At 55.6% G+C, this 27,822-nt stretch overlaps 1 protein-coding gene across 4 annotated transcripts in view; it reads right to left on the minus strand.

The window, feature by feature from the left end:
• The window catches only part of DOT1L (DOT1 like histone lysine methyltransferase), a 53,801-nt gene extending 26,764 nt beyond the window's left edge, over window positions 1–27,037 (minus strand). For all 4 annotated transcript variants that reach the window (XM_081076517.1, XM_081076515.1, XM_081076516.1 and 1 more), the window contains exons 1-7: window positions 26,732–27,037; window positions 16,737–16,780; window positions 12,237–12,311; window positions 9,346–9,409; window positions 8,379–8,607; window positions 6,802–6,896; window positions 6,178–6,240 (exon numbers count right to left, since the gene is read on the minus strand). In XM_081076517.1, coding sequence (XP_080932643.1) covers window positions 6,178–6,240; window positions 6,802–6,896; window positions 8,379–8,607; window positions 9,346–9,409; window positions 12,237–12,311; window positions 16,737–16,780; window positions 26,732–26,812 — 651 coding nt within the window. In that variant the 5' untranslated portion in view covers window positions 26,813–27,037. The remainder of the gene's footprint in view (window positions 1–6,177; window positions 6,241–6,801; window positions 6,897–8,378; window positions 8,608–9,345; window positions 9,410–12,236; window positions 12,312–16,736; window positions 16,781–26,731) is intronic.
• Window positions 27,038–27,822: the final 785 nt, after the last annotated feature.

The raw sequence follows: 27,822 nt of genomic DNA on the forward strand, positions 1-27,822 counted from the left end.
CCTCCTTGCAAATCCTGGGGTGGCTTTAGGGACCCCAACAGATGGTGACTTCATATTCGAGGCTTAAGAAAAAAAAAGCCCCAGTCCTGGCCTCTGCCTGCCCAGCCTCACTACAGTTCTGCTGGTGGGTCCTGACCGTCCGAGGAGAGAGACGGGCTGAGTCGGCGCTGCTGCTGGAGCCAGTGCACTGAGTTAACAGTGGCCATAAAGATATGCACGGCCTTCCTGTGCCCCCGAGGACTAACCCCAATGTCGCTGAGACTCCTATTTCTCCCATCTGTGGAGAAATGCCTGAGGGGAACGAAATGGGAGGACCCCCAGCACGCACTGTCCTTTCCTCAGGAGACCACTGATTTGCTTGTGTCCCAGGCCAGCAGGCAGCAACAGGGTCTGACTCACGCAGGGTAGGCACACTCCTGTCCTAGCTGGCTCTGCCTGGCCAGACATCCTCTTGGGAGCAGGCACCCACATCTGCACAGAACACACGTGCTCTCAACATCCAAGAAACAGAGCATGGCCTGCGTGACACATCCACTCCAACCAGGAGACTGAGGCAGACCCCACCCAAAGCGCGGTGGGCAAGAACCTCTGACAGGAGGCCTTGGGTTCATTGTTCTGGCAATCTGCCCAGGACCCACCATAGAGCCACATAGATGCCGTTCAGCTGACTACCTGACTCCCAGAGACTCAGTCCATAGCAGGACCAGTAAAGGTGTACCGAGGCTTCTGGAATGCATGTGGTTCCGTAACTTTCCCGAGGAAGAAGCAGCCGCCATTCCAGTTCCCGGCAGCTCTGACGGCCACGTGGGCCCTGCACCTTTGTGGTCTGTCGGCAGCACTGGGCCATCCTAACATGGACCAGCTTGCGGGAGCAGCTCTCACCCAGGGGGAGGCCCTGAGATGTTTCCTGAAACGGATCTGCCCGAGAGGCCGCAGGCAGGTCCGCAGTGGCTCAGCACCTTCCCCACGCGGCACTTCCATGAGGCCATGGCCACCCAAGGTGCCACATTCTGGACACCTGAAACCTGCTGTGCGCCAGTCCCATCACCAGGACCCAACAGATCCACTGTGAGTAGACGGCTGCAGTGCTGTGGGGCCCCTGACGAGGCCGAGATGTCAGCCGGGGCAGGGAGCTGGAGGGAGCGTCTCCCAGGTGGATAAGCACGCATTAGCCAGATGGAAGGAGGGGACAGGGCTCCGACGGGAGGAGGGCTGTGGGTGGGCAGGAAGGACCTGGCCACCTGGGAACCACTGAGGTAAGCAGCGGGCTAAGCCTGGCTGGGCAGCGCCTCTGCAGGGGGGAGAGGACAGGAGGGAGGCGGGCCACAGGGGATCCTTGGCCTCCAGAAACAGGCTCTGGCGCCTAGAAAAGCACACTGGGCTATTTTTAGGTTCCTGTTGGCTTTGCTTCCTCTCCAGTTCTTAAGTAACAGGAGGCAGGACTCTGCCTGCCAACCAGGCGCCTGGTCAAAGCCACAGCAAGCTGCTGGGAGGCCTCTTAAGACCCAGGACACACGTTCCCGCCAAATCCGGGCGTTCAGCGGTCAGGCAGACTCTCACCACACCCTCCTGGAGCAGGGGTGCATCCAATAGGAAAAGCTCTAGAAAGGGGCCGGAGGATGCCAGAGGCACAGACGACTCTCCTCCTGCAGCCAGCTTGTCCCAGACCCCTGCCACGGCTGTGACCCAGTGTTCTTTAGCCAAATTCTGTTCCCCACCACTTCACATGGGCCATGCAGGGCTAATGAGTACCATAAACCCCAAGAGACCTAGAAAACGAGATGATTCCCAAGCAGGGAGACCCTGCTGTGCGCCCACCAAAGCAGCACGACATTCAGACATGTCACTGACCCCCAAATACCCAGCAGGCCAGACACTGCCACCGGAGGGTAACTCCCGGAGAAGAAAGGAGGAGAAATGACAGGTCCCAGGGCGGGAGCCTGCGGCCTCCTCCAAACCGCACTGCGAATAGAGCACTAGAGACTGCACAGGGGTCGCTGGGGCTGTGCGGGGCAACGGGCCAATGAAAACGCTGGTGCTGAGAGCTGGTAGGCTCGCTCACCAGGAGGAAGTTTTCTCTGAATTTAAAATCCTGTGTTTTAGGAAGTCATGAAGTCTTAGAAAAGTGGTTAGCCATCTGGGAACTCTCAGTCAGTGCACATGGCGACCAGGTGGGAATGGAAACTAGCTGGTCTTACTGCCGGCCAGCCCACAGTACAAATGCCAGAGAACTTTAGATGTGGAAGGAACAGGAGAGGTCAAAGCTATGACTTCTCACTGAGCAAAGAGAATTCCAGAAGAAATTCCATCAAGAGAAAGGGAAGGGGACACAGAGGAAAGATGATGTGAGGAGGACACACAGGGAGAAGATGACCATCCACAGGCCGAGGAGAGAGGCCTGGAATAGACCCTTCCTTCGCCGCTTTCAGAAGGAACCGACACTGATAATGATCCTATCCTAGCCTCAATTACCACGAGACAATAAAATTCTGTTGTCTAAGCAACCCAGTCTGTGGTACCTTGTTATGGCAGCCCTTGAAAAAATGAACACAGGGGACAACAGGTGATTCTGAGATGCAGCTCCCAGCAGTCCGCTCAGGACCTGCCTTGTCAGCAGCATGGAGAACCTGGGGGGTCCCACTTCCTCTCCAGTTTCTCCCTGGGAAGATCCACTGTAAACCCACAACTCGCAGGGCTTGGGAGACAGTCTCTGCATCTGTTGGTCTGATCTGTGGCCTTTCCTAAGTCCAGAGCAGTTGTGGCCCAGGTGATCTGAGGTACATTTTTTTACTTGGACTTTGCTTCTCTTATCTCTCAGCCTGATGTTTCTGCTCACGGATAGCCCCGGTCTTCCTCTCCTTGGAATGGCCTGGGTTTGATCTCCTTTGATCTTTTGTGTTCCTTCAGTGCACAGTGATAATGGGAAGAACGTGAAAGCCCCTTGGGTGGAAGAATCCTGCTTGGAGGCTCCATTGAAGATGACCCCTCTGTCTGTAAGAGACTGGGACGCTTTCTGGGAATCATACTAACCATCCTCTGAGCAACACGAACACACGATTACTGCTTAAATGTGTGCCCTACCTACATGAGGGGAGGGTTTTACTTGGACATCTAGACAGGTTGCTTTCTCCCTGTAAAACTGCTAGCTGACCTCGTCAGTGATTGACATAGAGTCCCAGGCTTGATTTGCAGTGGCCATGAGGGGCTCTGGTTTAGAGAGGGACCCAGGTTTATGGGGAAACCTATCCAATTGAAGCCTCTCTAGTTTTAACTCTTTGGGGTTCTTGTACTATTTGCTGATTAGTGCCTGTGATCCCTGGGATTCTTCAGCAAGAGAGCAGGATGGTTTAGCAAAGAGCACCACCACTTTCAGAAAACCAATTCAAAATGCACTATGTGTGCTTTTTTTTTTTTTTTTTGGAAGACTACAAATACATAATACGAATACACACACACACAAACAAAAAGAGAAAGGGAAGGGGAGTTTCACGCCCCGGGCATGAAAGTCCTGCTCCAGGAAAGTAGGACAGAAGGAGAGCAAGCACTTCTGAGCTCACTGGACGAGGCCAGCATCACCTGGTACCAAAAACAAAGACGGTACAAGAAAGGGAAACTACAGACCAGGACCCCTAGTAGACACAGATGCAAAAATCCTCAACAAAATGGGAACAAACCGAAAACCTAACAATGTGTGAGAAGAACACACGCCACGAGCCAGTGGGATTTACCCCAGGCGTAGATGGCTGGTTCAACATCCATACTCCATCACAGCAACAGGCTAGAGAGGAAGAACCATGTGATGGCATCGACAGATGCAGAAAACGTGTTTAACAGAATCCAACACCCATTTATGATAATGTTTCTCAGCAAAATAAGACTTGAGAAAGAACATCTACAAAATTCCTACAGCTAGTAACATACTCCATGGCAAGAAACTCAAAGCTTTCCCTCTAAGATCAGGAACCAGGCTGATGTGCCCTCTCACCAATGGCTTTTCAATACTGTACTGCAAATCCTAGCTAATGCAGTAAGGCAAGAAAAGTAAATAAAAGGTGTACAGATCAGAAAGAAAATGATAAAACTGTTTTTGTTTGCAGATGACATGGTCCTCTACGTAGAAAATCTGAAAAAGTCAACACAAAAAAACAAACTAATACACAATTACAGTGAGGTTACAGAATAAAGGTATTATTGTAGGTTAACATACATTATGCAAAGGTCAAGTCCTATAAACTAGCAATGAACAAACGGAATTTGAAATTCAAAAGATAATACCACTTGTATCAGCATCAAAACAAAAAAAATACTTAGGTATAAATGTAACAAAATATGTACGAGACCTATATGAGGAAAACTACAAAACTCTGATGAAGGAAATCAAACGACTGGATGGAGAGACAGTCCATGTTCGTGGACAGGAAGATTCAAATGTCAGTTCTTCCCAACTTGACCTACAGATTCAACACAATCCCAATCAGAATCCCAGCAAGTTACTGTTTGGCTTTGGACAAATTGATTCTAAAGTTTATATGGAGGCAAAAGGTCCAGAATAGCCAACTCAACATTGAAGGAGAACAAAGTTGGAGGACACTACGTGACCTTAAGACTTACTGAAGAGCGACAGTCATCAAGACAGCGTGTACCGGTGAGAGAACAAATATGTCAATACACAGAACAGAGAGCCTGGAAACAGACCCACACAAACACAGCCAAATGATCTTTGACAAAGGAGTAAAGATGGTCTTTGCAACAAATGGTGCTGGAACAATTTGACCTCCATGTACAAAGAAATGAATCAAGAAACAGACTTTACACCTTCCACAAAAAATAACTTAAAACAGATTACAGACTTAAATGTAAAATGCAAAACTGTAAAACTCTATAAGAAACCGTGAAAGTAACCCTAAGTGACCTCAGATTTGACAATGACTTTTGAACGCAGCTCCAAAAGCATGACCCGTGAAAGAAGAGCTGTTGGGTTGTTCTAAGGAACAGGAAGCCTCTTTCTAGCTCTCCTCACACCTCTAATCGACCCCAGTCTGTAATTATACGATTTATTCTATTTCCCTAACTCGATAAGGAGTGTAGGTTCCAGCTCAACAGTCAACAAACACCCCACGGGACAGCCTGCTCTGGGCTGGAGACAGTGGGAAGGAGAGGACTGAATAGTCAGTCCTGGGATTCTCGGAAAAAAGCAGCCACAGGACCGGCGAGTGGAGCCAGGTGGAATCTGAATGATTTGGGCCTCAACCACTCAACCATGTGGGGGTGCTGAACCAAGACGGGAGAGAAGTACATGCTAAGGATCCAGTCTGGACCCACGCCAAGTGGCTGGAGACAACACGGCAGCTATATGTCCACGGGCAACAGAAGAACCCTGGGAGAGAACAGCAGGGCATCTTGAGCGGGAAAAGCATTTCAAGGCATGGGTGCAGGCCCCTTGGGCAGGAGGAGCAGTGAGAGACCAGAGGACCCAGGTCCAAGGCCGGGCTGAGCACCGGAGACTGAAGGGCATGGGGCAGCGGGAGAGCTGAGGAGCCTGCTGCCCCTAATCCCAGCCTTGCCAGGAAAATGGGCATAGTCTGCGTCACGTGTTTTCGGGAGGGCAGTAAGAGAAAGATGCCACTCAGCTGGCCAGTGGATGGGGGAAGAGACCGTTTTCTACACACCCCACCGCCCACCTCACAGGGGCTCCAGCTACACACACGTGCATGAAGGAGAGGCTGCTTCGGAAGGAGCTCCAAGTGCTCTCAGAGATACTCGGAGGGTGGGCAGTTAACCTTGTGCAGCTGAGGGCTGAGAAGAAAAGACGCTACCATGTGCCGCCTCTGTTCTCTGAGAGGGTGGAGGAGAAGCTAGACCCCCTAAGGTGGCCCCTGAGAAAGGAGGACAAGTCTAGCCAAGAAAGGATGAAAAAGAGATGGGGGAAGGGAAAACGGGGAACTTCCAGGTATTGCCAGGTGCCCCATCCAAGGGGCTTCTGGAGAAGGCCAAGCAGGCCTTCTTCCCAAGACACTGCATGTCCAGCTCTGGCCAGGCCAGGCAAGAAGAGGTCCGGGAGGGGCAGCCCCAGTGGGGATGAGCCAGGGTCCAGGGAGGAAAGGAATGGCGGGTCCAGGAGGAGAAGGGGCCACAGGGGACTCATTAGCAGTGGGGGCATGGAGCGATGGCACTCACTGTGTATTCTGCATGCTTTTTTCCGTACCATTTCATCCACTTCCTGAACTCTCGGTCCATGGTCTGCAAGGGAATGAAACCAGACAACCCGTCAGAAACCCAGGATGGCCAGTGGGGCAGAGGGCGCATCTCCATGTACTTGGGTGGGCGGCCGGTGGCTCCCCAGGCCCCTCTTCCACTCCAGCAGATGAAACGGGCTGGGACTGATGGTCTGCCCCCCAACACCACCCAGGACAAGCCCTGTGAGCAGTAGCCCCAGGAGGACGTTGGGGGGCCCAGGGAGAGCAGACTGAGGGGACTGCAACAGTTCCCAACCTCCAGGGAACCTGAGGCCACCAAAGTCCAACCTATAAACTCTAAACACATTTCAGTGGGACAAGACATTGGTCAGACACATGTACGCCCCAGACCCCGCTGACCCCAGCCTAGGTGGGAGCTGGCATAGCAGTGACCCCACTAACCCCACCCCGGGGGCAATGGGGCTGCAGCATCAACAGGGACAGAAATACACCGAGCGGGGCAAAGATATGTGTGCCAGACCAAGAAGCCCCCAGAGGCCCCAACCGGAAGCCCCCCAACTCCGTGGGTCAGGAGGCACCGCCACATGTCCCCAGAACTACTCACCTCCGCGTACTTGGCTGGAATGTCGGCTTTCTCGACGCCGTAGTGATGTTTGCAGTTGGTGGCCGCGGCGACCTGCAGCACGACCTGGCCCACTCCTTCAGAGAGAGAGAGGGGGGAGGCCGTCACAGACGCACACCGTGATGGCGGCAGGCCCATGCCGAGGTCGGGCCTGGGCCAGGCGGGCGGTGGCCACGAGAGGCAACAGGCCGAGGTCCAGGGTTCTCCACAAAGGCGCCAGCGCTGTCCAAGGTGCTGAGGCCATGACCAGGGCCCCCACTATGGGATGGCTGTCACGCTTTGGCTCCCACAACAGTCGTTCTTGGTCTACGGCCAGACGTGGCATGAACTGTCCAGACACAGACACGGCTCTGCGAGATGCAGTGACGCCTTGGGAAGTCTCCCATCCACCCCAAATCCACACCTGTTGGCACCACAATGTGGCAGGGCTGCCTAGGTCTAACATGGCCTTGAGAATACCGTCAATGCTTGTCATCGACTGGGTTTGCTGTGGGATTGGAGATGGCAGGAGCCCTCCAAAGAACAGAAACAGGGTCTCCAAACCACTGTTGCTGACAGCATCACTGTGCCACCCAACACGCATGCCGAGCACGCCGACACTCCTGGGTGTCCGAGCCCAGGTGGGAGGCAGGGCCTACCAGCACACAGACCACAGGTCCCAGCCGGCAACCCCTCCTCCTACATGAGGCCAGCTCTGCATTTCACAGTGTGTTAGGAGCCCATCAATTACCCATTTTGAATAGAACATACTTAAACAATAAAAATAAGCATATTGTTTGGAAACACTAAATGGAGGCCCAGGGCCAGTGGTTGCCAGGGGCAAGGGAGAGATGGTAAGAGCCGAGCACTAAAAGGCTGGCAGTTTCTAAAAACCATCACCCTTTCAATATAGAGAGGTAAGTTACACAGCCTTTCAGATAAGAGAGTTTTGAACCCCACGCATTCTAACTAAAACATGAATTCTGTGCTTAGTAAGGGCTTAAACTAAGGACTATGCAACCGAAGAAGCGATCTTGTCCTTGAGTGCTGAGGCCACTCGTGCCTGCTAGAGACAGGACTTTCGAGTCTGAAAGCACAAGGTTCTCATGTGGAAACAAGGTCACGTGGCGACGGCAAAGACGCCCCAGAGGAGCGCTATGCATGGGTTCCCAGTGGAGCAGTCTGGTATTTGACAGACAGCCTGATTGGGCCATCCCACCAGGAATCAGTCAGCCTGATGTTTGTTCGTTCTAGAAAGCTCATCTCGTGTACACCTGCCAGGCCCACACAGATGCCCTGCTAAGACAGGCCCTGCTTCCAGGAGCCTCCACTCTGGTGCTGAAGGATGTCCCATAACAAAGAGGTCAGGGCTGTGGGGGCTGGAGAATTTGGGGACCCCTTGGCTTTAAGAAGCCGGAGAGCAGGGGTTTGGCTGGGGCATGTTGGGATGGAGCACCCCACGTCTAGGGGAGCCAGGGGTTCTGGGGCAGGGATGGTGCTCACAGGGGCTGGCGGGCAGGGTGGACCCCAGCCCTGGGCCCTTCTCAGAGACGGTGCGCTGGGACGGACCCCACACTCACCACTGCCCAGGTCCACAAACAGGTCATCCTCAGTCATCTTGATCTCGTCGATCATCTGTGCCACCAGGTCGAAGGAGGTCTCCCCGTACACCTCCGGGGAGAAGGGCTCGTAGTTGTTGAGCTTCTCAGGGTCTGTCACCGAGTGGTTGTACACCTGCTGCAGGATGTGCCGCAGGAGCCCGTTGGACGGCCGCGTGTTCAGCTTCATGGGCTGTGTGGTGCCCTTCCACTGTGGACGTCAAGGAAGCACCGGGACGGGTCACAGGGGACAACGCACCCTGCGACCCTCGCACCCCAACACCTACTTATGACTCCCTATTGAAAAAAGTGTGTGCGAGTGTATGTGTGAGTGTCTCTGTGTGTGTGAGCATCAGTGTGCGTGAACGTCTGTGTGCGTGAGCGTCTGTGTGCGTGAGCGTCTGTGTGCGTGAGCGTCTGTGTGCATGTGTGCGAGTGTGAATGCATGAGTGTGTGTGTGAGCGTCTGTGTGCGTGAGCGTCTGTGTGTGAGTGTATACCTGTGTGTGTGCAAGTGGGTACACAAGTGGATGCGTCTGTGTAGACACGAGACTGTGTGTGTACGCGCACACATGAGTGTGTATACGTGTGTGAGCATGTACACACTGGTACGTGTATATGTGGGGGGGTGTGAGCCCGTGTGATGTCTGTATGAACGTGTGTGAGTGTGCATGGATGTGAATGCTGGTGAGCAGCGAGGCCCACAGGGCACACGATGCCCACTGCCCAGGCCCCGTGGGCACTACCACCTCACCAGACAATGCTCCGCCCACCATCCTGAAAATCTCTCCGGGAGAAGGAAAGGAGTTGTGGCCCTGGGTGGTGCCCCTCAGCCCCAGCCTCGGCCTCGCCACCCTGGGCTCAGATGACGTGAATATTGGGGGGGGTCCGGAACCACGGTGCGGCGCCCAGATGAGGAGACAGGCCTGAGGGGAGGACAAGGCACCTACCAGCTGGTGGATGCTGTCAATGGCCCGGTTGTACTTGTCGCAGAGCCTCTGCATGCTTTCGAAGCTGAAAAAGGCAAGGGGAAGGCTCTGGTCACTGCCAAGCTCAGAACAGGCCACCGGGTGGGGACGGCACATGGACAGCAGCATGGGGTCGGGCGGAGCCTCGCTCCCACCGAGGGAGAGGGCAGAGGTCACAGGGCTCCACAGAGTACCGCACATGGGCACAAGGCTGGGCCGCGAGTTTCGGGCCGAGCTGGCCACGGTGCCGAGGCTGCTCACAGACCAAAGCTGAGGGGCATGGTGTGTGCAGCAGGCCTCAGGCCAGGAAAGGGGTTCGCACAGCCATTCCTGGGGTGCCCCGGGGGGCAGGACCCCGGCCGGGCCCTCACTCCCCACCAAGCCAGGTGCGCTCACGGGCCTCCCCTCCCCTGGCTGGTGCTGCAGGCTTGCGCACCGGCCTGACTTGCCGAGGGCACCGTAGGCAGAAAGGGCACCTGGCACCTCGGGACCATGCGCAACACCCCAACTCTGAAGAAAGAACGGGCAGCACCTCCCGCTTCATGCAGGCATGACTTCTGTTTGCTTATCTTTTTACAAGTTTCCGAGACTTTCAAAGATACAAGCAGCATGTGTTAGATACCTAATGAAAGACTGCGGAGTTTTTAAACGAAACTACATTCTCCCAAACATGATCCATTTTATTTCAGCTGTTACTTTTCAACGAGTCTCCTAACCCAGAGGTTCTCAGCTGGGGTGAGCCTGCCCCCAGGGGACATTAGGCATGTCTAGGGGCATCAGTGTTGTCACAACTGGCGGTGCTCCTCGCATCAGTGAGTGGGGGCCAGGAATGCTGCTTAGCACTCCAGTGCCCGGGACAGTCCCCAGAGAGTGACCCGGCCTGAATGTCCACAGTGCTGGGGGGTGACGGACACCAGGCGTCTGTACTGTGCCAAGAGGGTGTCCATGGGGCCTCTACACCACCTACACGCACAGCAGGAAGGCGTTTCCTCCCTGGGACATGCTCGGTGACAGTGGCTGGATAACAGGACACGGCCCAGGCCTCACCCGCATCCTCACCCCTGCCCAGGTTTACTGACTTTACAGGCACTTTCCCTTCTAACGGAAGTAATGGGTTCACCTAAGACCAGCACCCATCTGACAAGGTCGCAACTTCCCTGGATGGCAGGTGCAGCTGAAAAAGCTAGAGTTCAAGGAGCAGCCACCACCAAAGCCTATTGAATTCTCACAAAGGACAGGACAGTGACCAGAAACAACATAAGAAGGCTGATGTGACGAATCAGAAACCCAGGAGAAACAAGGCCAACACGTTCTGGAGGACTAACTGCATAAATTGACCGGGGGAGGTGACGAGGGGCGCAAGGGGGCTGCAGGCTCACAGGGGACACAGGCCCTCCCTGCTGTCAGGCCCCACGTATCCACCTGCAGACGGGAGGATGAGTCAGTTTCCTGAGGCCACAGAGAAAAGCCACTGCACTAGTCATGTTCTGCATTTTATTTCCTGTGCTACCACTTCTACGTTGACCCTCCAGCCCAACCACAGTGACACTCACAGCCCACGACCAGCCCTGGGAGGTGTCGTCCTGCAGGACTGAGCAAGGCGGGAGCTCAGAGCACCCAGGCAACCAGGGTCCTTGCACCCTCGCCCCCAACGGGGTTCCGTACGACAGACTGAGCTCAGCTCCCGGGCTGGCCCTGCTGTCCCCTTGCTTGAGAGAGAAACGGTCTCCACTGCAGGTCTGACCCTGAGGTCACATCCCCTTGGGGGATGCCATCAGACTGACCCCGCTGCCTTCTCCCAGCCTCTCTCAGCCTTCCAGTCTTTTCTAAGCTGACGTAAACATGGAGGGAACAACACCAAATACCCACTGCAGCAATCTGTGGCAAAAATGCCTCTAAAACCTGTAGCTGCCGTACGCCCCGCGTGCAGCGACCACCTGCTTGGTACTAAAGGTGTGCTTCACTGACCACGTGATACATGCACCCTCACCTGGGGGCAAGAGGACTTTGTTGCAGGGCCCTCAGCATGTGGTGTGCTGGACAAGGAAAGCATGGTCCCCTGCTTTCTACGACAGGTAACAATTATTACGTGGGGAGGAAGGCGGGAGTCGAAGGGGACAGGATCAGGGGCTGACTGAGGTGGGAACTGCTGACCTGCGGACCAAAGCCCCCAAACCCAAAAGGAACATCAAGTCAGGAACGCCTGGGTGCCGGGTCCTGTGTGGGGAGCTTCTGGGCTCCTCCGGGTCATGTTCTTTGTCAAGAGTGGCTCCCTATGCTCACAGACGACACCACCACCGCTTTCAGGGAGAATGCAGTGCCAATTTCAAGCCTGCCAAGAGCTAAAACAGGCACGAGCCTGGAATGTTGTCCTTTCTTCTCAAAGAAAAACAAAAAAATTCCAGGCAGGCATTCCAGAGATGGCCTCGCCCATCTCCACCCACAGGACTCCTCCGAGATCAGGATGTGCCTGCAGGAAACTGCTGGACTCAGCCAAAGGGCTGGGCACACCGTGTGACCGGGACCAGGCTGGCAGGGTCTGGGGCGTGGCGAGCCAGGGCAGCAGGCTCCCGGGGGCGGGGGCGGGGGCGAGGAGTCGCCTGCTGCGAAAATCACCACTACTAAGTTGGGTAATTTCACACAGACCAACTCTAGTTTCCACGATGTGGCATTCTCAATTAGGTCCTCACTCGGACAACCTCTGCCAATATTTGATAAACATTTCCTACCAAAATAACTGCACGGAGGCTACAGCCAACTCTGAAAGGAAATTTCAGATCAGCTTGCACCGTCGAAGAACTAACTACAGGCTGTCCCCACCAGCACTGAGCCTGTCCCCAGTGGGGAAGCAGCGCAGGTAGAAGTCCACTTACCTTTTGGTGTCGTAGTCGATTAGGACATAATTCTCCATAGCGAGCTTGAGGTCTGGAATTTCCTCACAGACCCATCTGAAATCCAAAAGCAGAAACGACAATGAAGACAATCATTCAAGGCTCAATGTTTCACTCTCAACTTTCTTAAACACTGTTTACTCCCAAATATAAAAAGAGAACATCCTCATTACCCAAATCACAATGTGAAAGAGAGAGGCGCTGCTTCAAATCATTGTTGTGAATTACACAAATTTTATGTAGCTTCAAGTTCAAACAACGTTGGCTTAGGGACTGCGTGGATTTACATGTCGCCGGGTGGAGGAAACCAGTCAGCTCAAACTGGAGAGGTTGAAAAGTAACATCTCAACCAGAAACAAAAGATAACTATTATTGAAGAATTAATGAACCCATGACAACGGGACTTCTTTAACAGACACATGGCAAGAAAAAAGGAGATGGGAGGAGAACCTACAGATTAAAAGAGACAGAAAACTACATCAGCCAATCCCAAGGCATCACACTCATTGGATCCTGATGTAATCTTGAAAAACACGTGAAGGCAGAGTCATTACTATAGATCATACAGGGAGTAAAAGGCAAAAGATGAAAACGGCGTGCCAAAGACTTCAACAACTTAGATGAAATGAACAAATTCCTTGAAAGACACCAATTACCAAAACTGACTGGGGAGCAAACTTGATTTCCTAACCCAATCCCTTCCCACGGAGGGCAGGCCAGGCCCAGATGGCTTCACTGGTGAACCCTATCAGAGTTCGCCAATCTCACCAAAATGTTTCCAGTTTTTATGAGGCCAACATTACCCTGATTCCAAAACCAGAGAAAGACAAAGCCTTGTAAACACACGACAGGAAGGAAATTTGCAGACCAGTATTCCTTGTGCTCAGATACAAAAATCCTCAAAAATATCAGTCGAACAAATTCAGCAACACACCTCAATTAAGTGGGGTTTATCCCAGGAATGAAGAGCTGTTTAACACTAAAAAAATATTCATCACTGCAATTCAGCTCATTAACAGAATAAAGGAGAAAAAAAATAATACATTCATCTCAATAGATGCAGGAGTGCACATGACAAAATTCAATCCCTACTCATGATGAAACCCAGGAAAGTAGAAATGGGGAGAGCTGTCTTCACCCCAATAAAGGGTGCTGGGCCAGGTGTGGAGCTGCTGTCCCCTAGCCAGCAACCCACGTCCCTCTGCTTTGCCTGAGGGCTCCATGCTGGGCTCCGCCAAAGGGCACAGGAGACCTTACAGGAGGGAGGAATGGCTCTGTGTCCCTGGGTCATCTATGAAGACTCCCTCACCCTGCAGGAAGCGTTACTTCTCATAACAGCTGCTGAATCCACTTAGCAGTTTGCTTCCGCATGCCCCTCCCCCCACCAGACCACACTCCCACCTCAGGGGTCTGGGTGCCCCACCCAAACTCACAGTCACCAGGGCCAGTGAGGCAGTCCATGTGTCATCTCCCCTGTGCTCCCCAGATCCCTCAGTCCCTGAGTCACTCCCTGGGCTGCATTTGGGCTCTCTTCCTTTGCTTACAGAATGAACCCCTTTACTTCGAGTGAGCGCCTCTAGAGGGGGGGAACAGGTGAGGACACCTGTGGGCCCCATGGCCCTTCAACACTGTATGAGACAGAGGTCCCAGCCAGTGCACATGGCAGAGGAAGGAATGGGCCATGTTCACTGGAAAGGGAGAGGCAAACCGTTCCCATTCACAGACACAGTTCAGTGCAGTCTACCATAAGGAATTTATAGGAAGCTTCTAGAACTGGAGATATGCATTCAGCAAGGTGCAGGTCAACATGCAAAACTGAGCTATAATTACATATAACCGCAACAAAGAATTAAAAAAAAGAAAAATTTTAAATGCCACTTAAAATAGCATTAAAACATAAGTTCTTAGGGTTCATTTTAATGAGAAATTTGTAAGACCTCTGTGTTAAAAACTATAAGACACTGCTGAGAAAATTGAAGACAATATAAACAAACAGGCTGTTCATGGGACACAAGGTTCAAGGTCAAACCTTCTCCTCAAACTGTACCGCACAAAGTCACCCCTATGAAAGGCCCAGTAGGCTTCTTTAGAGTAACAGACAAGCTGATTCTAAAATTGTCATACAAAGGCAGAGAGCCTGGAACCACCACAACTGTCTTTTAAAATAACAACAGGGTTGCAAGACTTGTCCTTCCTTCTTTGAGGACTTACTGTGAATTTGCAGTAACCAGGAGAAAATGGTACTGGGTAGCGGTAAACAAATAGGTCCAGAGAGAGAGGGATATTTAAACAACTGATTTTTGACAAAAGCACCAAGGCAACCTGATGGGGAAAGGAGTCTTTTCAACAAATGAGGCTAGAACGGCTGAGTATTGGATGGAAAAAAAAATTAATCTTGACCCCCCATAATCATAAACCCCTATTTGACATAAACCAAAATTAATTCACAATTGATCTTAAACCTGAACGAAAAAGCTAAAACCACAGAGCTTCTTGAAGAAAACAAAAGAGAGTATCTTTGCGACTCGGGGAGGCAAAGATTTCCTGGACGCGACCCAGGCAACTAACCATGAAAGAATGAAGCGAGTTAGGGACTCCCACTCCTCGAGGTGCAGTGCAAACCACAAGCTGCTGCACCATGACACCTCCCAGGCGCCCGCTGCACTGGCCCCCCGAGCGTGGCAGGGATTCTCGCAGCCCAGGCTCAAGAAGCAGCTCTGTTCTTGACAGAGCTCCCCGGAGAAGTGGCTGTGGGAAATCAAGATGACTGTGGAACACCCTGTGGTTCCAGAAGGTGAGGCTGTGCTCCAAACAGGCGGGGGCGAGTCAGGGGGGTTCGGGACAAACTGGAAGGACCCCCAGCGGGCGGCCCGAAGTGGAAAACAGCCCAAACACGTCCGTCGCCAGGGCTACGGGAGAAGGAGCTGTGGTCCCTCCCACAGCAGCACACACCTGAGGGATAAGAAGGAGACCACCGGCGCACACAAGGCGCACACAACGGGACCCTCAGTGCCATGTGTCAGCACAGCTGGAGATGCAACGTGGGGACAGTGCTAAGAAATGCAATGACCGCACTACCAGGGAGCAGGTCGGAGGCAGCCGGGCAGCTGGCCGGCGGGAGCACAGGGGACACAAAGCTGCAGGGGGAGGAGTCTGCTGTCGCAGTGCTCTGCGTGCGCAGGCGCATGGCCATGCCGCACAGACTGCACTTCACACGTGTGCAGTTCTGGGCCTCGGCCGCACTTTAAAAAGTGTTAACATGTCCAAGAGGGACGTGGAGGGGGCACAGATGAAGCAGGAGCAGCCACCAGCTGGTGACTTCTGGGCTGGGTGATGGCTCTATGGGCTCATGACACCCTCGACCAGCTCTATGCATATTGGAAATCCTCCATTAGAAAAAGTAGAAAAGAAAGGAAGCACCCACTTCGCAGAGGAGACCCTGTGGAGAGGCTGACCGCCATGGAGCACACGCGGGGCGTGGGTGAGAACCAGGCTGCCTGCTCAGAGACCTGCCTCTCCATCACAACGCCCCCACCAGCTACCAGCAGCCTCTAAAATCAAACAAATCAAACTCAGCAACCAGTAACGCTGCTCCACCAACTGAACGGTTTCTGGATCCTAGATCCCCAAATCTCACCATCACACCAGGTCAGGGCCACCCTGAGAGTCACACACAGGCATCCCACTTAATCCTCGAAACACCCTGAGAGGAAGCCCTGCTCGGTCCCAGGAGCAAAGCACCGCAGCCTGGGGAGCTGCAGGGCTGCGTGAGGCCACCAGGCCCAGGCGGCAGCGTGAGGACATCTGCCCTGCCTCCTTCACAGGAACCACAGCCTGGCCCTGCCACCAGCCGTTGCAGGCTCGTGTGGGTGTCATGGCGTGTGGCCCACGTGGTGGCTACGTGGTTAAGGATTTTAAAAGACGGCACAGAGATGCCAGGGTCACACACACACACACACGCAGATTTACCGCAGGAACTGAGAAGAGGTTTTCCCACCGCAGAGCATGTGAGGAGCAGCCACTATTGACACTTGAAGTCTATCCAGACCCTTCAGCCGGCGCAGGGAGGAAGGCCGCTAGTCAGAGTGGAGGGCACCCACCTCATGCTCGGTCAGGCTGTCGGCTGACCCCCTGCGCTAGTCCCGCACACTCAGGACAGGCGCAGACAGGCAGAGGGAGATCAGCCCGCCCAGGGGCCACCGCTGAATTAGTACCAACTCCCACAGGGAGACACACGGGTGGAGGAGAGAGTAACACAAGGGGAAGAGGCGGTTCCCTGCAAATCCTGCCAGCTCAGGTGTCCGTCCCCTTCCAAGGGCAGCCACGCTCGGAGAACTTCGGCCAGGCCACAAGCAGCTGATCTGGGCTGCGCTGGCCACGCTCTCACACCACTTCTCGAGCCTCCCTGAGAGGCAGACACGAAGCACAGGAGGGACTGGGCTGGGGGACTCGGAAGACAGGGGATGGCTGCGCCGCACTCACCGGATGGTCTCAATGATCTCGTGAGCAGCATCATGGTGTTTGTCCTGAAAGACAAAGGGACAGAGTTTAGAGACCGAGCAGTCCCAGTGAGGGCGGGCTGGCCATGTCAGGGCCCTGAGACCAGAGGAGGCAGGCACTGCAGCCCCCGGGCCTTTCCATCGCTGCATTTCTTGACCCCCAGAGCTCCAACCCCCCAAACCGCCCAATGAGCCCCGCCGCCGTGGCACTGGGGTGCCATCCTGAGAGCCCTGCCCACGTGGGACATGCTGGTCTAGGGAGGGCCTGTTCCCAGATCTCCTTCCCCAGCGAGCAGTGAGGAAGGGGCTGGGTGGAGTCTATGCCCCATCCTCCTCTCCCCAACCCGCTGGTGCCCACTGGCTCTTCCCAGCGCTTCCCCGACCTGGATGCCACAGGCCTGGCTTTGCGTTATGAACCCCTCGGGCCTCCGTTTTCTCATCTATAAAATGGCAAACACCAAAAACCACCACCGGGAGAGCAGGTGGCCGTCCTCCCGTGGACGCAGCGACATCCCACCTCCATGGCGGATCACGCTGCCCGGCCAGCACAGTGCCCACTGTGTGGCTTCTTCCTTAAAAGGAAGCTCGGGGGCTGTTCCAGGCCTTTGGGGTCTCGGCAGGCAGCGAGCTAACCCAAACCTCGCAGAAACCAGGATTAGGACACACCTGCTGACGCTGCAGGTGAGGGTTGCACGACGACGGTGAGAGCAGGGGGTGAGTGAAGAGGAGGGGCTTGGAGGGACAGGCCCACCAACAACTGCTGGGGGACAGTGAAGACAATCTCGCTTAGGCCACCATTTCTACCCTTTACGCAGAAGGAAAGTGCGCGGGCAGGGGCCTGGAACAGTGCCTCGCGTGTTCCCGCGCTCCAAACGGTATGAAAACAACTCCTTACACACCCTCGCATCCTAAGCCTCACTTTTAAATAACAGCTCTATTGAGATAGAATTCAGACAGAAGGGAGCTCACCTGTTTCAGGTACACAAGTCAGTGGGTTTTAGTACTTTCAGAGTTGTGCAACGCCTGCACTAATTCCAAAATGTTCCATCACCCCAAAAAGAAGCCCTGCCCCCATCAGCTGTCACTCCCCATTCGCCTCCCCACTAATAACCACTAACCCACTTCCCGTCTGTAGATTTGCCTATACTGGACAGTTCATGTAAATGGGATCACACACGGTGTGGCCTTTTGTGCAAAGCCTTATTTTTTAACGAAAAGGAAAAACCAGCCTTCTAGTGTTCTTAATGATATCTTCCAATTTTCTAAGGATCAACTAACAAATACTAACTGAACTCCTATTATTCAGCCAAGGTGGGGGCAGGACGAGAATATACATCCACGCACAAACTCGTCCATACACAGCAGCATGATTCACAATCGCCAAAGAGTGCCACGAAGCTGCATGCCCCCCACCAGGCCATGGCTCGCCCCGCCCCCCACGCTGGCTGCCAGAGGCCAAGGCCCCCAGGTCACGCCCCCAGGCCAGGCCCCAGGCCATGGCCACCACCATGCCCCCCCATCCCCCTCCCTGGCCCTCAGCTGCAGGAACTTTCTCGGCCCAAAGCATGCAGGCTTGGAAAAAGGCTCAGGTGCCTAGACTTTGGTCTCGTCTGTGATGGGAAGAACTTGTGCTTTCCCAGCTTAAAAATCAAAACGGAGGGAGAAAGAAGCTGACCACTGTGCCTTCTGAGGTGTCAGAGTGATCCTTCCAGGGATTGGCCAGTTTCCAGCCACAGTCCTAAGAGGTGCAACTTAAGAAGCCTGGTCACCATCAACGAGTCAGAAGCTCTCGTGACCTCTTGGCCATAGCTGCCTACTGCTCCACAGGCCTTCGCAGGAGAGAGTCCAGAAGCAGACCGGAAAGGTCAGACTGGGTGGTTTCAGTCCTTTAGCTAGCCCTGGGTTTAGGGCCCAGCCCTCGCCCCTTGCACAGGGTACCCCCATGCCGCCTCCTTCACAGTCCGCGTCCCTGCCCCTGACCCACAGCAGGAAGACTTGCTGGCTGCATCCAAACTGGCCCACGCTCCATCTGACGGAACCCTGGCAGCTGGGAAAGCAGGGCAGTGGGTACCCAGACTTCACCAGGTCCCCCACTTTGGGGATCATGTGACAATGTCCCCATTTAAGTGCAAATGTTCCACCTTAAACTACACACTGCACAGGAGGCAGTCATCATGCCCTGAGATGACACCAAACTGTCCCCTCTGGTACCGTGCACCTTCCCAATTCAGATGGGAGTGTGAGGCCCATGGCTTGTTCTAGACGCTGCCCCTCGTGTACTCAGAGAGGCGGCGTGCAGAGGGGGCACACACAGAGGGAGGGAGGTGGGGTGGGGAGCCTGGCTGTCATCTCAGCAGGTGCCTCGCTTTCTCCATCAGCAGGAGGACAAACCAGTTTGTCGCCCATCTCCTCTGAGGAGTTTGGGCACGAGTCCCTGTTCGGAGCACTTATCCCCTATTCATCCTGAGGCCGTGGGACTTCAGGTGTGTGTGTGCTCAGTGCACACAGGAGCCATGGAGCCGCGGGGGGCGCTGCAGGTGCACAGCTGCAGGTGCACCACCGCAGCAACTCCACTGTCAGCGCCCCTCTCCTCACGGCCGCTGGCAACAAGAAAAAGCCATTCGGGGCGGCCCGGTGGCTCGGGTGGTTAAAGCGCCGTGCCCCTAACGCCGAGGTCGCCAGTTCAGCCGAGGTCGCCAGTTCAAGTCCCACATGGGCCAATGAGCTGCGCCCTCTACAGCTAAGATGGTGAACAACGGCTCTCCCTGGAGCTGGGCTGCCCTGAGCAGCCGGAGGTCGGCGTGAGCAGCCACAGGCTGCCGTGGGCGACTGTGTGCCGCCATGAGCGGCCAGTGGCCGGCGTGAGTGGTCAGCAGCTGGCAAGCGCTGCTGTGAGCTGCTGTGAGTGGCCGACCAACGACTGGCTGACCAACGACCGGCAACCAACTGCCTCAGCGGGGGGGGGGGGGGGGGGGGAGGGGGGGGAGCCCAAGGCTCATAACGGCAGCATGGGCCACGGAGCTGCGTCCTACACAACTAGCCTGAGAAACAACGGCTTGAACCGGAGTCAGGGGGAGGCAGAAGAAAGTGGGGGGGGGGGAGAAAATGACATGCGAGGCCTGCCAGCGGCCCTGCGAGGTCACTCACAGCGGGAGGGCAGGACCCCAGGGTCCTACGAGGCAGAGTCTTCACACAGTGACAAGCATCAACATCATCGCAGGGCTCGTGACAGCTGATGCCTGTGCCCACTCTCAGAGTATCACTTGAGCAGGTCTGGGGCCCAGAACCTGCATTTCCTACCAAGTTCCCAGGGACTCACCGTGAGGGGCAGAAGCTCACGCTAGCAGCTGAGAGAAACGGCTCCCTTAGTCCTTGGGGAAGTGAGGGTAACTGGGACCGTCCCGAGCACCCTCTCGGGCTCCCTAGTGGCTGCAGGGAGGGCGCCTGCTCTCCGATCTCGCGGGCACTGCCTTCTTTTCTGGTGGCTCCACTCAACTCTGGAGCCCTGGGGTCGGGATGATTCTGTCACACACGGTCCCCACAGCTAAAGCAAGTCAAACAAAATGGCTCCTGGTGCAGACCACGTGGACTTAGAATGGGCCATCACTGGCTGTCACACAAGTGGCCATTGGGCGAGAGGCCCACTCATGGGTGGTACGTGGACACAGTAGGACCAGCTGGCTGGGACAAGCACAGGGGCAGATGGACGCTGTGACGTGGGAATCACAGTAGACAGGAAATGGGATGTGTGTACAGCTTTAAAGAGTGAAAATGACAAACGGGGGGGACAAGATGTTCCAGGTGGGCTGACGGCTCATGGCAGCCGGCTTCTCTGGTGTTTTAAGGGCAGGGGTTTGGCGGGCAGACCTGGCTGGACGAGCAAACGGGATGTGGTGCAAACTCAATGGGCACCCAGAAGACCCCGAGGCCCGCCCATAGGTGCCTGCCCCCGAGGGCCCTCATATTTATCAGCCTGCACCTTGAGCCCTGTCCCCCACCCCTGAGAATGTGGGCACCCCGGAGGGGAGCTACAGGATCACAGATTAGGCTAAGCACCTTTGCTGGGCCTGAGGCCCTCTGCTACTCAGGTGGGAGCATAAGCAATTAGTTTATGGTTTATTCTTTTTTTCAGATTTTATTGGGGAAGGGGCACAGGACTTTATTGGGGAACAGTGTGTACTTCCAGGACTTTTCCGAGTAAAGTTGTTGTCCTTTCAGTCTTAGTTGTGGAGGGTGCAGCTCAGCTCCAGGTCCAGTTGCCTTAGTTGCAGGGAGCGCAGCCCATCATCCCTTGCAGGAGTCGAACCGGCGCTCTAACCAACAACTGAGCCACCCGGGAGCTGAGCGGCAGCTCATTGACGTCATTCTAGTTGCGGAGGGCGCAGCCCGCTGGCCCAAGTGGGAATCAAGCCGGCAGCCCCATTGCCCAGAGCTCACGCTCTAACCAGCTGAGCCACGCGTCCCCCCTATGGTTTCTTCTTTATATGGCCAATTCAAGTAGGGATCACAGCAGCACCTTAACTAGTTCAAAATAAGCAGGAACCAAAAAAGAGAAGTGTCACATCCAAATAAGTAAAGAGCAAAAACCAACTGGAAGATGGCCGCACAGGAGAGGGTGGGGCAGAGAGCAGGTACTGCTGGGTCATAAGGTAGCCAGTGAGGGTTCAAGTGTGTGGGATGAGAGGCCTGGCTGCTGCAGCACCTGAGCAAAGATGGTGGGTCATACAGGCCGACGGTGGCCAGAGAAGAAGCAGATTTGGGGCAAGGGACAAGAGGAAGACACACGTCGGCAAGTTCAACACAGCAAGTTCTAAGACAGCTCACTGACCGAGCGCGGCCCTTCCGCAAGGAGGCTTGCAGGCAGGACGCACTGGAGTTTGAATCCAACAATGCTGCTTCTAGAAACAGGACCTCAAATGGGTCACACAGACCCTGCGCATGGCTCCGTCATCCGTACACTGGACCCTATGGGGACGTGCCTGTACTGCAAAGCCCTCCTGTTTGTCCTGGTCCTTCTTCCAGATCTCTGCTGTCACATACCCACCTGGGGAGAGAGATGCCCAGTGGAGACAATCCCGGCTCACAGCGCCCATGTCCACACGGTAACAGACACCAAGGCTCTCAGCCTGCTGTCCCAGACGGGGCAGCCCGGGACAGAAGGAACTGTGAGGCAAGACAATTGACTGCAGTGAACGCACTCCCAGAAGCTGCAGAAAAAGTCAAGTTCACCCACTCACTGCTTCTGAGCTCACCAGTTTTAAGAACTATGCTTACGTGGCCCCCACAATAATGTCACGTTGCAAAGGGGACAGAAAGGGGCAGCTGCGGGGAGGAGGGTGCTGAGTCATCGCCGTGTAGCTCTGGGCTGGTCTAGCCCTTACCTGTGCTTCCTCCAGCTGCTCAGACAGAAGACAGAGCTGAGAGAAGGGCCAGCAGTGCCTCACCAGGATGGAACGCTCAGCTCCTGCCACCACCCCTGTGGCACCTCTCCTCGCAGGGCCACGCTGCCCCAGACACCTTCTTTTGACCCTTTTAATGTGGTTACTAGAAATGCCGAAATCACACTAATGGCTCATGCTAGTCCCACCAGTTGGTCACCTCCTGTACTTCATTCCGCCTCAGGAACTGACAGAACATTTGTAGGTTTGGGACCAGGCATGGGACGCCCCTGCTCTGGGCAACCATCTTTCGCAGGAAGGGGCAGTGTGGAAAAAGGGGACTCAGATCTCCACAGGAGGACGGTGCCACCTGTAGCCCCAGGGGCAGAGCTAAGACCAAAGGTGTCTTGACAAGAAAACTTCAGTTGCTTTAATAAAAACTAGCCAATCGGTAACAATCTGAGATGCCTGGCCCCCAGGGAGCCCCTCTACAAGTGCTGAGCGACCTGATGCTGGAGGTGTCACGAGAGGCCATCGTGAAGTGACATAGGTGGGACCGTGGGACATATGATCAAAGGTTCATCCCAAAAACTTTTCTAGCCCTCATCAGATAAAACGGTTTATTGCCACAGATCACTCCAGCCCGAGGTCAAGGCCAAGGGTGTGATGGGAAGGGAGACAGCACAGGGAAGAGGCTCCTCTGACGGGAGGATCCACCCAGGAGGCCCTGCCACCAAGTGGCGGGTACAGGCACTGGAAAGCCAATACCTGCTGTGCCCCTGGGAATTCCAGCTGTTTCTACCTCCATCAAGGGATCACTGTTATCGCCACACCAATTCATTTGGGGTCACCTTCACCCCCAGGATGAAGGCCAGATGAATGCCTCACCGGGGCCTCAAGACCCCACAACCTGGTCTGTCCTTATAGGGGAATATTTCTTAGCCGTGAAAAGGAGGGAGGCGCTGACACTCGCCACGTGGATGGACCCTGAACACACGGTGCTCATGAGAGAAGCCAGACACACAGGCCACACAGGGTGTGATTCCACTTATGGGAAACGTCCAGAACAGGCATGTCCACAGACAGGAAGTGGGTTCATCATTGCCAGGGTTGGGGGTGACTCCTAAGAGGGACGGGGCTTCTGGAATTAGATGAAAATAATTATATGTTGTTCTTTCATTGTATAAAATGTCACCATTGGGAGAAACTGGATAAAGAGAACATGTGTTATTTCTTATGGTAGCACAAGAATCCACAATTGCCTCAAAACAAGTTTAATTAAGAAAAAAAGGGTGGTGCTCCCAGAAGGAGACTGGGCCTTCGCCTCGCGGGTGAACATCCAAAGCTACCACCCCTCCACTGCCACCATGGGAACAGAGTGCACAGCAGACAGCTGCGCCTTCCGGACCAGAGTGCGTAACAGCCACATGTAGAACACCACACTTTTCTGATCGTGCCTTCTTCCCCTTTGAAACCCACCACTTCACCACTATGAAGTCTCCAAAGGGTTAATCTGCCTCTACCTGAGGGAGGATTAGGCAGACTCACGCAGACATCAGGTCAGAAAATATCTTCTGAGTCACAGGCTGACTGACGAGGCCGCCCACTCAGCTACTACTCACCGCCCGTGTTAAGGGCAGGACTGCTCAGAGGGTACTCATCAGAGAACTGTGGGCTCCAGGGAGGAAGCCAGGGGTGGGGACAGTCACATTGGGACTGCTCCCCCACCCACAGCCTTACGAAGTCACTGGCAAAGGACCCGCACAACCTCCCCTCATAGGCTCTTGCCCAGCCAGCTGGCAACTCAAGATGCCACTTACTCCCTTCGGAGTTGAGACCTAGTTTCCCGCCCAAGAAAGAACCATCCTGCTTTAGAAATGATGCCACCGTAAACTACGAGTGAGTAATGGGAACTCAAAAGTCACTGAAGGAACAGAACTCGACCGGCCCCCCTTCTGTCTGTCAACTGCACAAAAGTCAGTTTCCGAGGCTGGACACCACTTTCGAGTGTGGCCAGTTGTGGCTGTTCACACTTCCTCTTGCAGATGACCCCTCCTCCTCTGCCACCCATACCCCGCAGGCAGCTCCTCCCTCTGGGACCTCAGCTGGCCCTATACACGGGCACTTTAAGGCTGCTAACTTTTGCGCATCACCCACCTTCCTTCACAGATAAGTTTCTCAAGAATAAGAACACTGTCTACTGTCCTCTGTGACCCTGGGAATGCTGCACATTTTCAGGACATGCTTGTAGAATGAATTAATCAGGGAACAAGCAAGTTCAGTCATTTCAAATGTGTTGTCACATGAGTAATCTGACCTTCCAAAAAGTGAAGCTACTAAAGTAGTCCATTTTCTTAATGTATTCATCATTGAGTCATCACAGAATAGGAACTCTTATCAAGTACAGTCCCTTCATTTCCCATGAAAAAGCAAAATTCCTCAGTTCCCTGTGTTCCTTCAGGGACACAGAAGGTTGACAGGTCACCGCAAAGCTGTAAGGCTGTTGCTGGCCCCAGCAGCTAGTTGAGAATTTTACTGGGCTGGCCTGGCAGTGGGACAGCCACACCAGGAAGGGGCCTGCTGATGTCAGGTAGAGCGCCTGGCCAGGCGGGCAGCACAGCCTCGTCCTCTGCCAAGCGAGGCCAGGGCCAGCAAGGGAACGAAGCTCTGCAGTCCAGAAGCACCTGCCACTAGAAAGCCAGGTCCCAGCCCAGGAGGCCTCATTCACAAGGGTTACAAATCCCTGTGGTCTGGCTCCGCTCCAAGTAAAAGGACAACATGGTGTCTGCAGGTGAACTTTCACCCTAGTATAAGACGCCTGGACGCTGGGTCACAGTGGATTTAACTCTTCCCGCACTCAACAATACCAGTTTCTGATTTCACAAATACTATTACACGTACACCCGGCACAGTCCCCCAGTCCTACTCCCGCGCATTTCCTAAGTGAGGGGAAACAGGTTCACCTAGAAACCTGCCCCGGGATGTGTAGAGTAGCTTTATTCGTGATTCCCCCCAAAACTGGAAACATTCCACATGTCCTGCCACCAGCAGGCAAATGGATCAATGAAAAACTGTAATACAACAGCAAGAAAAAGGAGTGACTTTTGGAGTGGAAGCAGCTATGTGCTGCTGAACGCATTAATTGAACTTTCCGGAAAAGGCAAAACTGTAGGGACAGCCAGGTCAGTGCTGGCCAGGAGGTGAGAGGTGGGTTGGCTGAAAAGGGCAGCAGAAGTCGCTGAGGAGTAGCGCATTGCTCTCCCGCCTCATTGCCATGGATCTGTCAGAACCCCTAGAACCAGACGCTACACAGAGTGAATTATATACCGCATGTCCACTAAGAATAAAGAAACAATTAAATTTTAAGCAATGCACTGACCAGCCACAGAGCCAGAGACGGGCAGAGACAGGCGGAGGCTGGTGAAACGGTTGGAGTTTGGAAGGTCCTTCCAGTCGGTCTGCGTCGCCCCGCCTGCCCTGCGCAGGCCCCGCAGGACACCCGCAGGAGCCGCCCACACCGAGAAGCCAGAGCCGGGCTCCAGCTCGCCTCCGGCGCGGGATGAGCAATACCGCACAGCGCCGGTGCGCGGCGGGCTGGGCGCACCAAAGCGCCCGACCACGGGGAACCCGCGGCCAGCAGCCCACCCCGACTGCGGGCGGTCCCCGCGTCCCGACTCCGCCTCCGGCCCCGACGTTGCCAACCACCGACACACTCCGAGCGCGCGCTGGGGGCGGGGCGCGCGGGCTTCCCCGCCGGGTCCCCTGGAGGCCCCGTGTCCCCCGCGACACAGCGCGCGAAAGGGCGCCCCGAAACCGCCCGCCCGTGGCGTCTGCCGCCCTTTCCCTCCCAACCGCTCGCTGCCCCGCCCAAGCGTGGACGCAGGGACACCAACACGCACCACGCCACCACCCACGGGCGCGAGTTCGGGCGCCCATCCCACACCCCGCGTTTGTGGACTCACCAAGGCACAGACGCCTTTGTAAATTTCCGCCCAGCCTGTCATTTTACAAGGGTCACTCAGGATTCAGGGGACAGAATGCCTCCTTTCCAAGGGTCCAGCCAGCCCACCCACTCAAGATTACTGGACAGAATGAGTCATGCAGGTCCCGCCGGTCCTGCCACTCAAGATTAGGGGGACACACATCCCTCGTTAAAAAATAAAACAACTAGAGAGAGGGAGAGGGAAAGCATGTCCTCAAAAATAAAGCGAAGCCCATTGACAGCTCAAAGAATAAACTACCGAAAGGAAAACAAGAACCCCTGAACGTCAAAGCCCGAAACAGGAAGGCACGCGCCCCGCCGCCGGGGCCGGGGGCGCCGGGAGGGAGCGGCGTCCGAGCCGCGCACCAGCAACGGCAGCCCGGGCTCGGGCGCCCTCGGAGGCGCGGGGTGCCCGCGGCCGCGTCTGTCCTCGCCGGGGCTCCCGCTCCCAACCTCCGCAAAGGGCTGGTAACGGCCGCGGGGACTCCCGGGGGGTCCCCAGGAGTGATTTTGGAACTGAGTCGCTCCGTGGCTCGGTGGGCCCAGCGCGCGCCGCGGGAGGGGCGGGGGTCCGGGAGGAGGGGCCGCGGGGAGGGGGAGCGGGGGGGCGGTACTCACGTAGACCGGCAGCGGCCACGGGTAGACGGCGGGCTCGGCCCCCACGGGCGACTTGAGCCTCAGCTCCAGCTTCTCCCCCATGTCGGCGCCCGCGACCGCCGCACCATGCTAGTCAAGCGGTTGGGGGAGGGGCGGGGCGCCGCCGGCGGGGGCGGGGCGGGCGGGCGTTGGAGGGCGGGCGGTTGAGGGGAGGGGACCCGGCCTGGTCCTCGGCCGCCGCCGCGCTCCCGTCCGGCCACGGCTCCCTTTTTGTAGTCACAGGCCCGGGGCCTCTAGCGCCGCCGCCATCTTGGGCCGGCGTGAAGCGAGCACAATGAGCCGGGGCCGGGCCGAACCACTCGCCGCGCGCGCGCGGGGGGGCCCGGCGCAAGGAGGCGGCGCGCGCCTGCTGCCCCACCCGCCGCTCCGCGCGCGCCTCCCCCACCGCCCCGCCCCGTGGACTCGCCCGCACGCACGCACGCACGCACGCGCGCGCGCGTCCTCGGCTGCCCTCGGCCACCTCAGCCGGCTGAAGCGGGGACCCGGGGAAACCCCGCGGGGCCTGGGGTGGAGGGTTCGAGCCCCACCCTTGAAGAAGGGCCCGCCCCCATAATAAAGCCGTAATTCCTCATTAAATATGATGGTCGGAGTCCGGGCCTACGCTCCAGGTCGAAGTAAAGGATTCGCTCAACAGGAATGCTCCTCATTGACCTGCTGGCAGAGGCGATCACCTGCGCACACAGGGCGGCCGTTTTAACTGGGAAGGCGGTGACAGTGGTCGTGGGGGAAGACAGGGCAGGTGTCGGGAGTGCCGCGGCGGTTGTCAGTCTTACGCGTCCCCGTGTCTGGGCCCTGCGCCCACGCACTTTATCCCAAGTGTGGCTCGGAGCTATTTCTCAGATGACGTTAACGCGGAAACGGGTCGACTGTGTGAAGGAGGTTGTGACCGCCACCGAGTGGGTGGGCCTCGTCCAGAGAGTTGAAGAGAGAAGAAAAGGAGGTTTCCGAGAAAGAGAGACGTCTGCCTTCTGCCGCCGACGGCCTGGGGGCGCCAGCTGCCGCGGGGCTCTGCCCGGCCTCCCGCGGTCCCGCCCTGCGGATTCTGACCCGTC

The sequence above is a fragment of the Rhinolophus hipposideros genome (genome assembly GCF_964194185.1).
Source record: "Rhinolophus hipposideros genome assembly, chromosome: 16".
NCBI lineage: Eukaryota > Metazoa > Chordata > Mammalia > Chiroptera > Rhinolophidae > Rhinolophus > Rhinolophus hipposideros.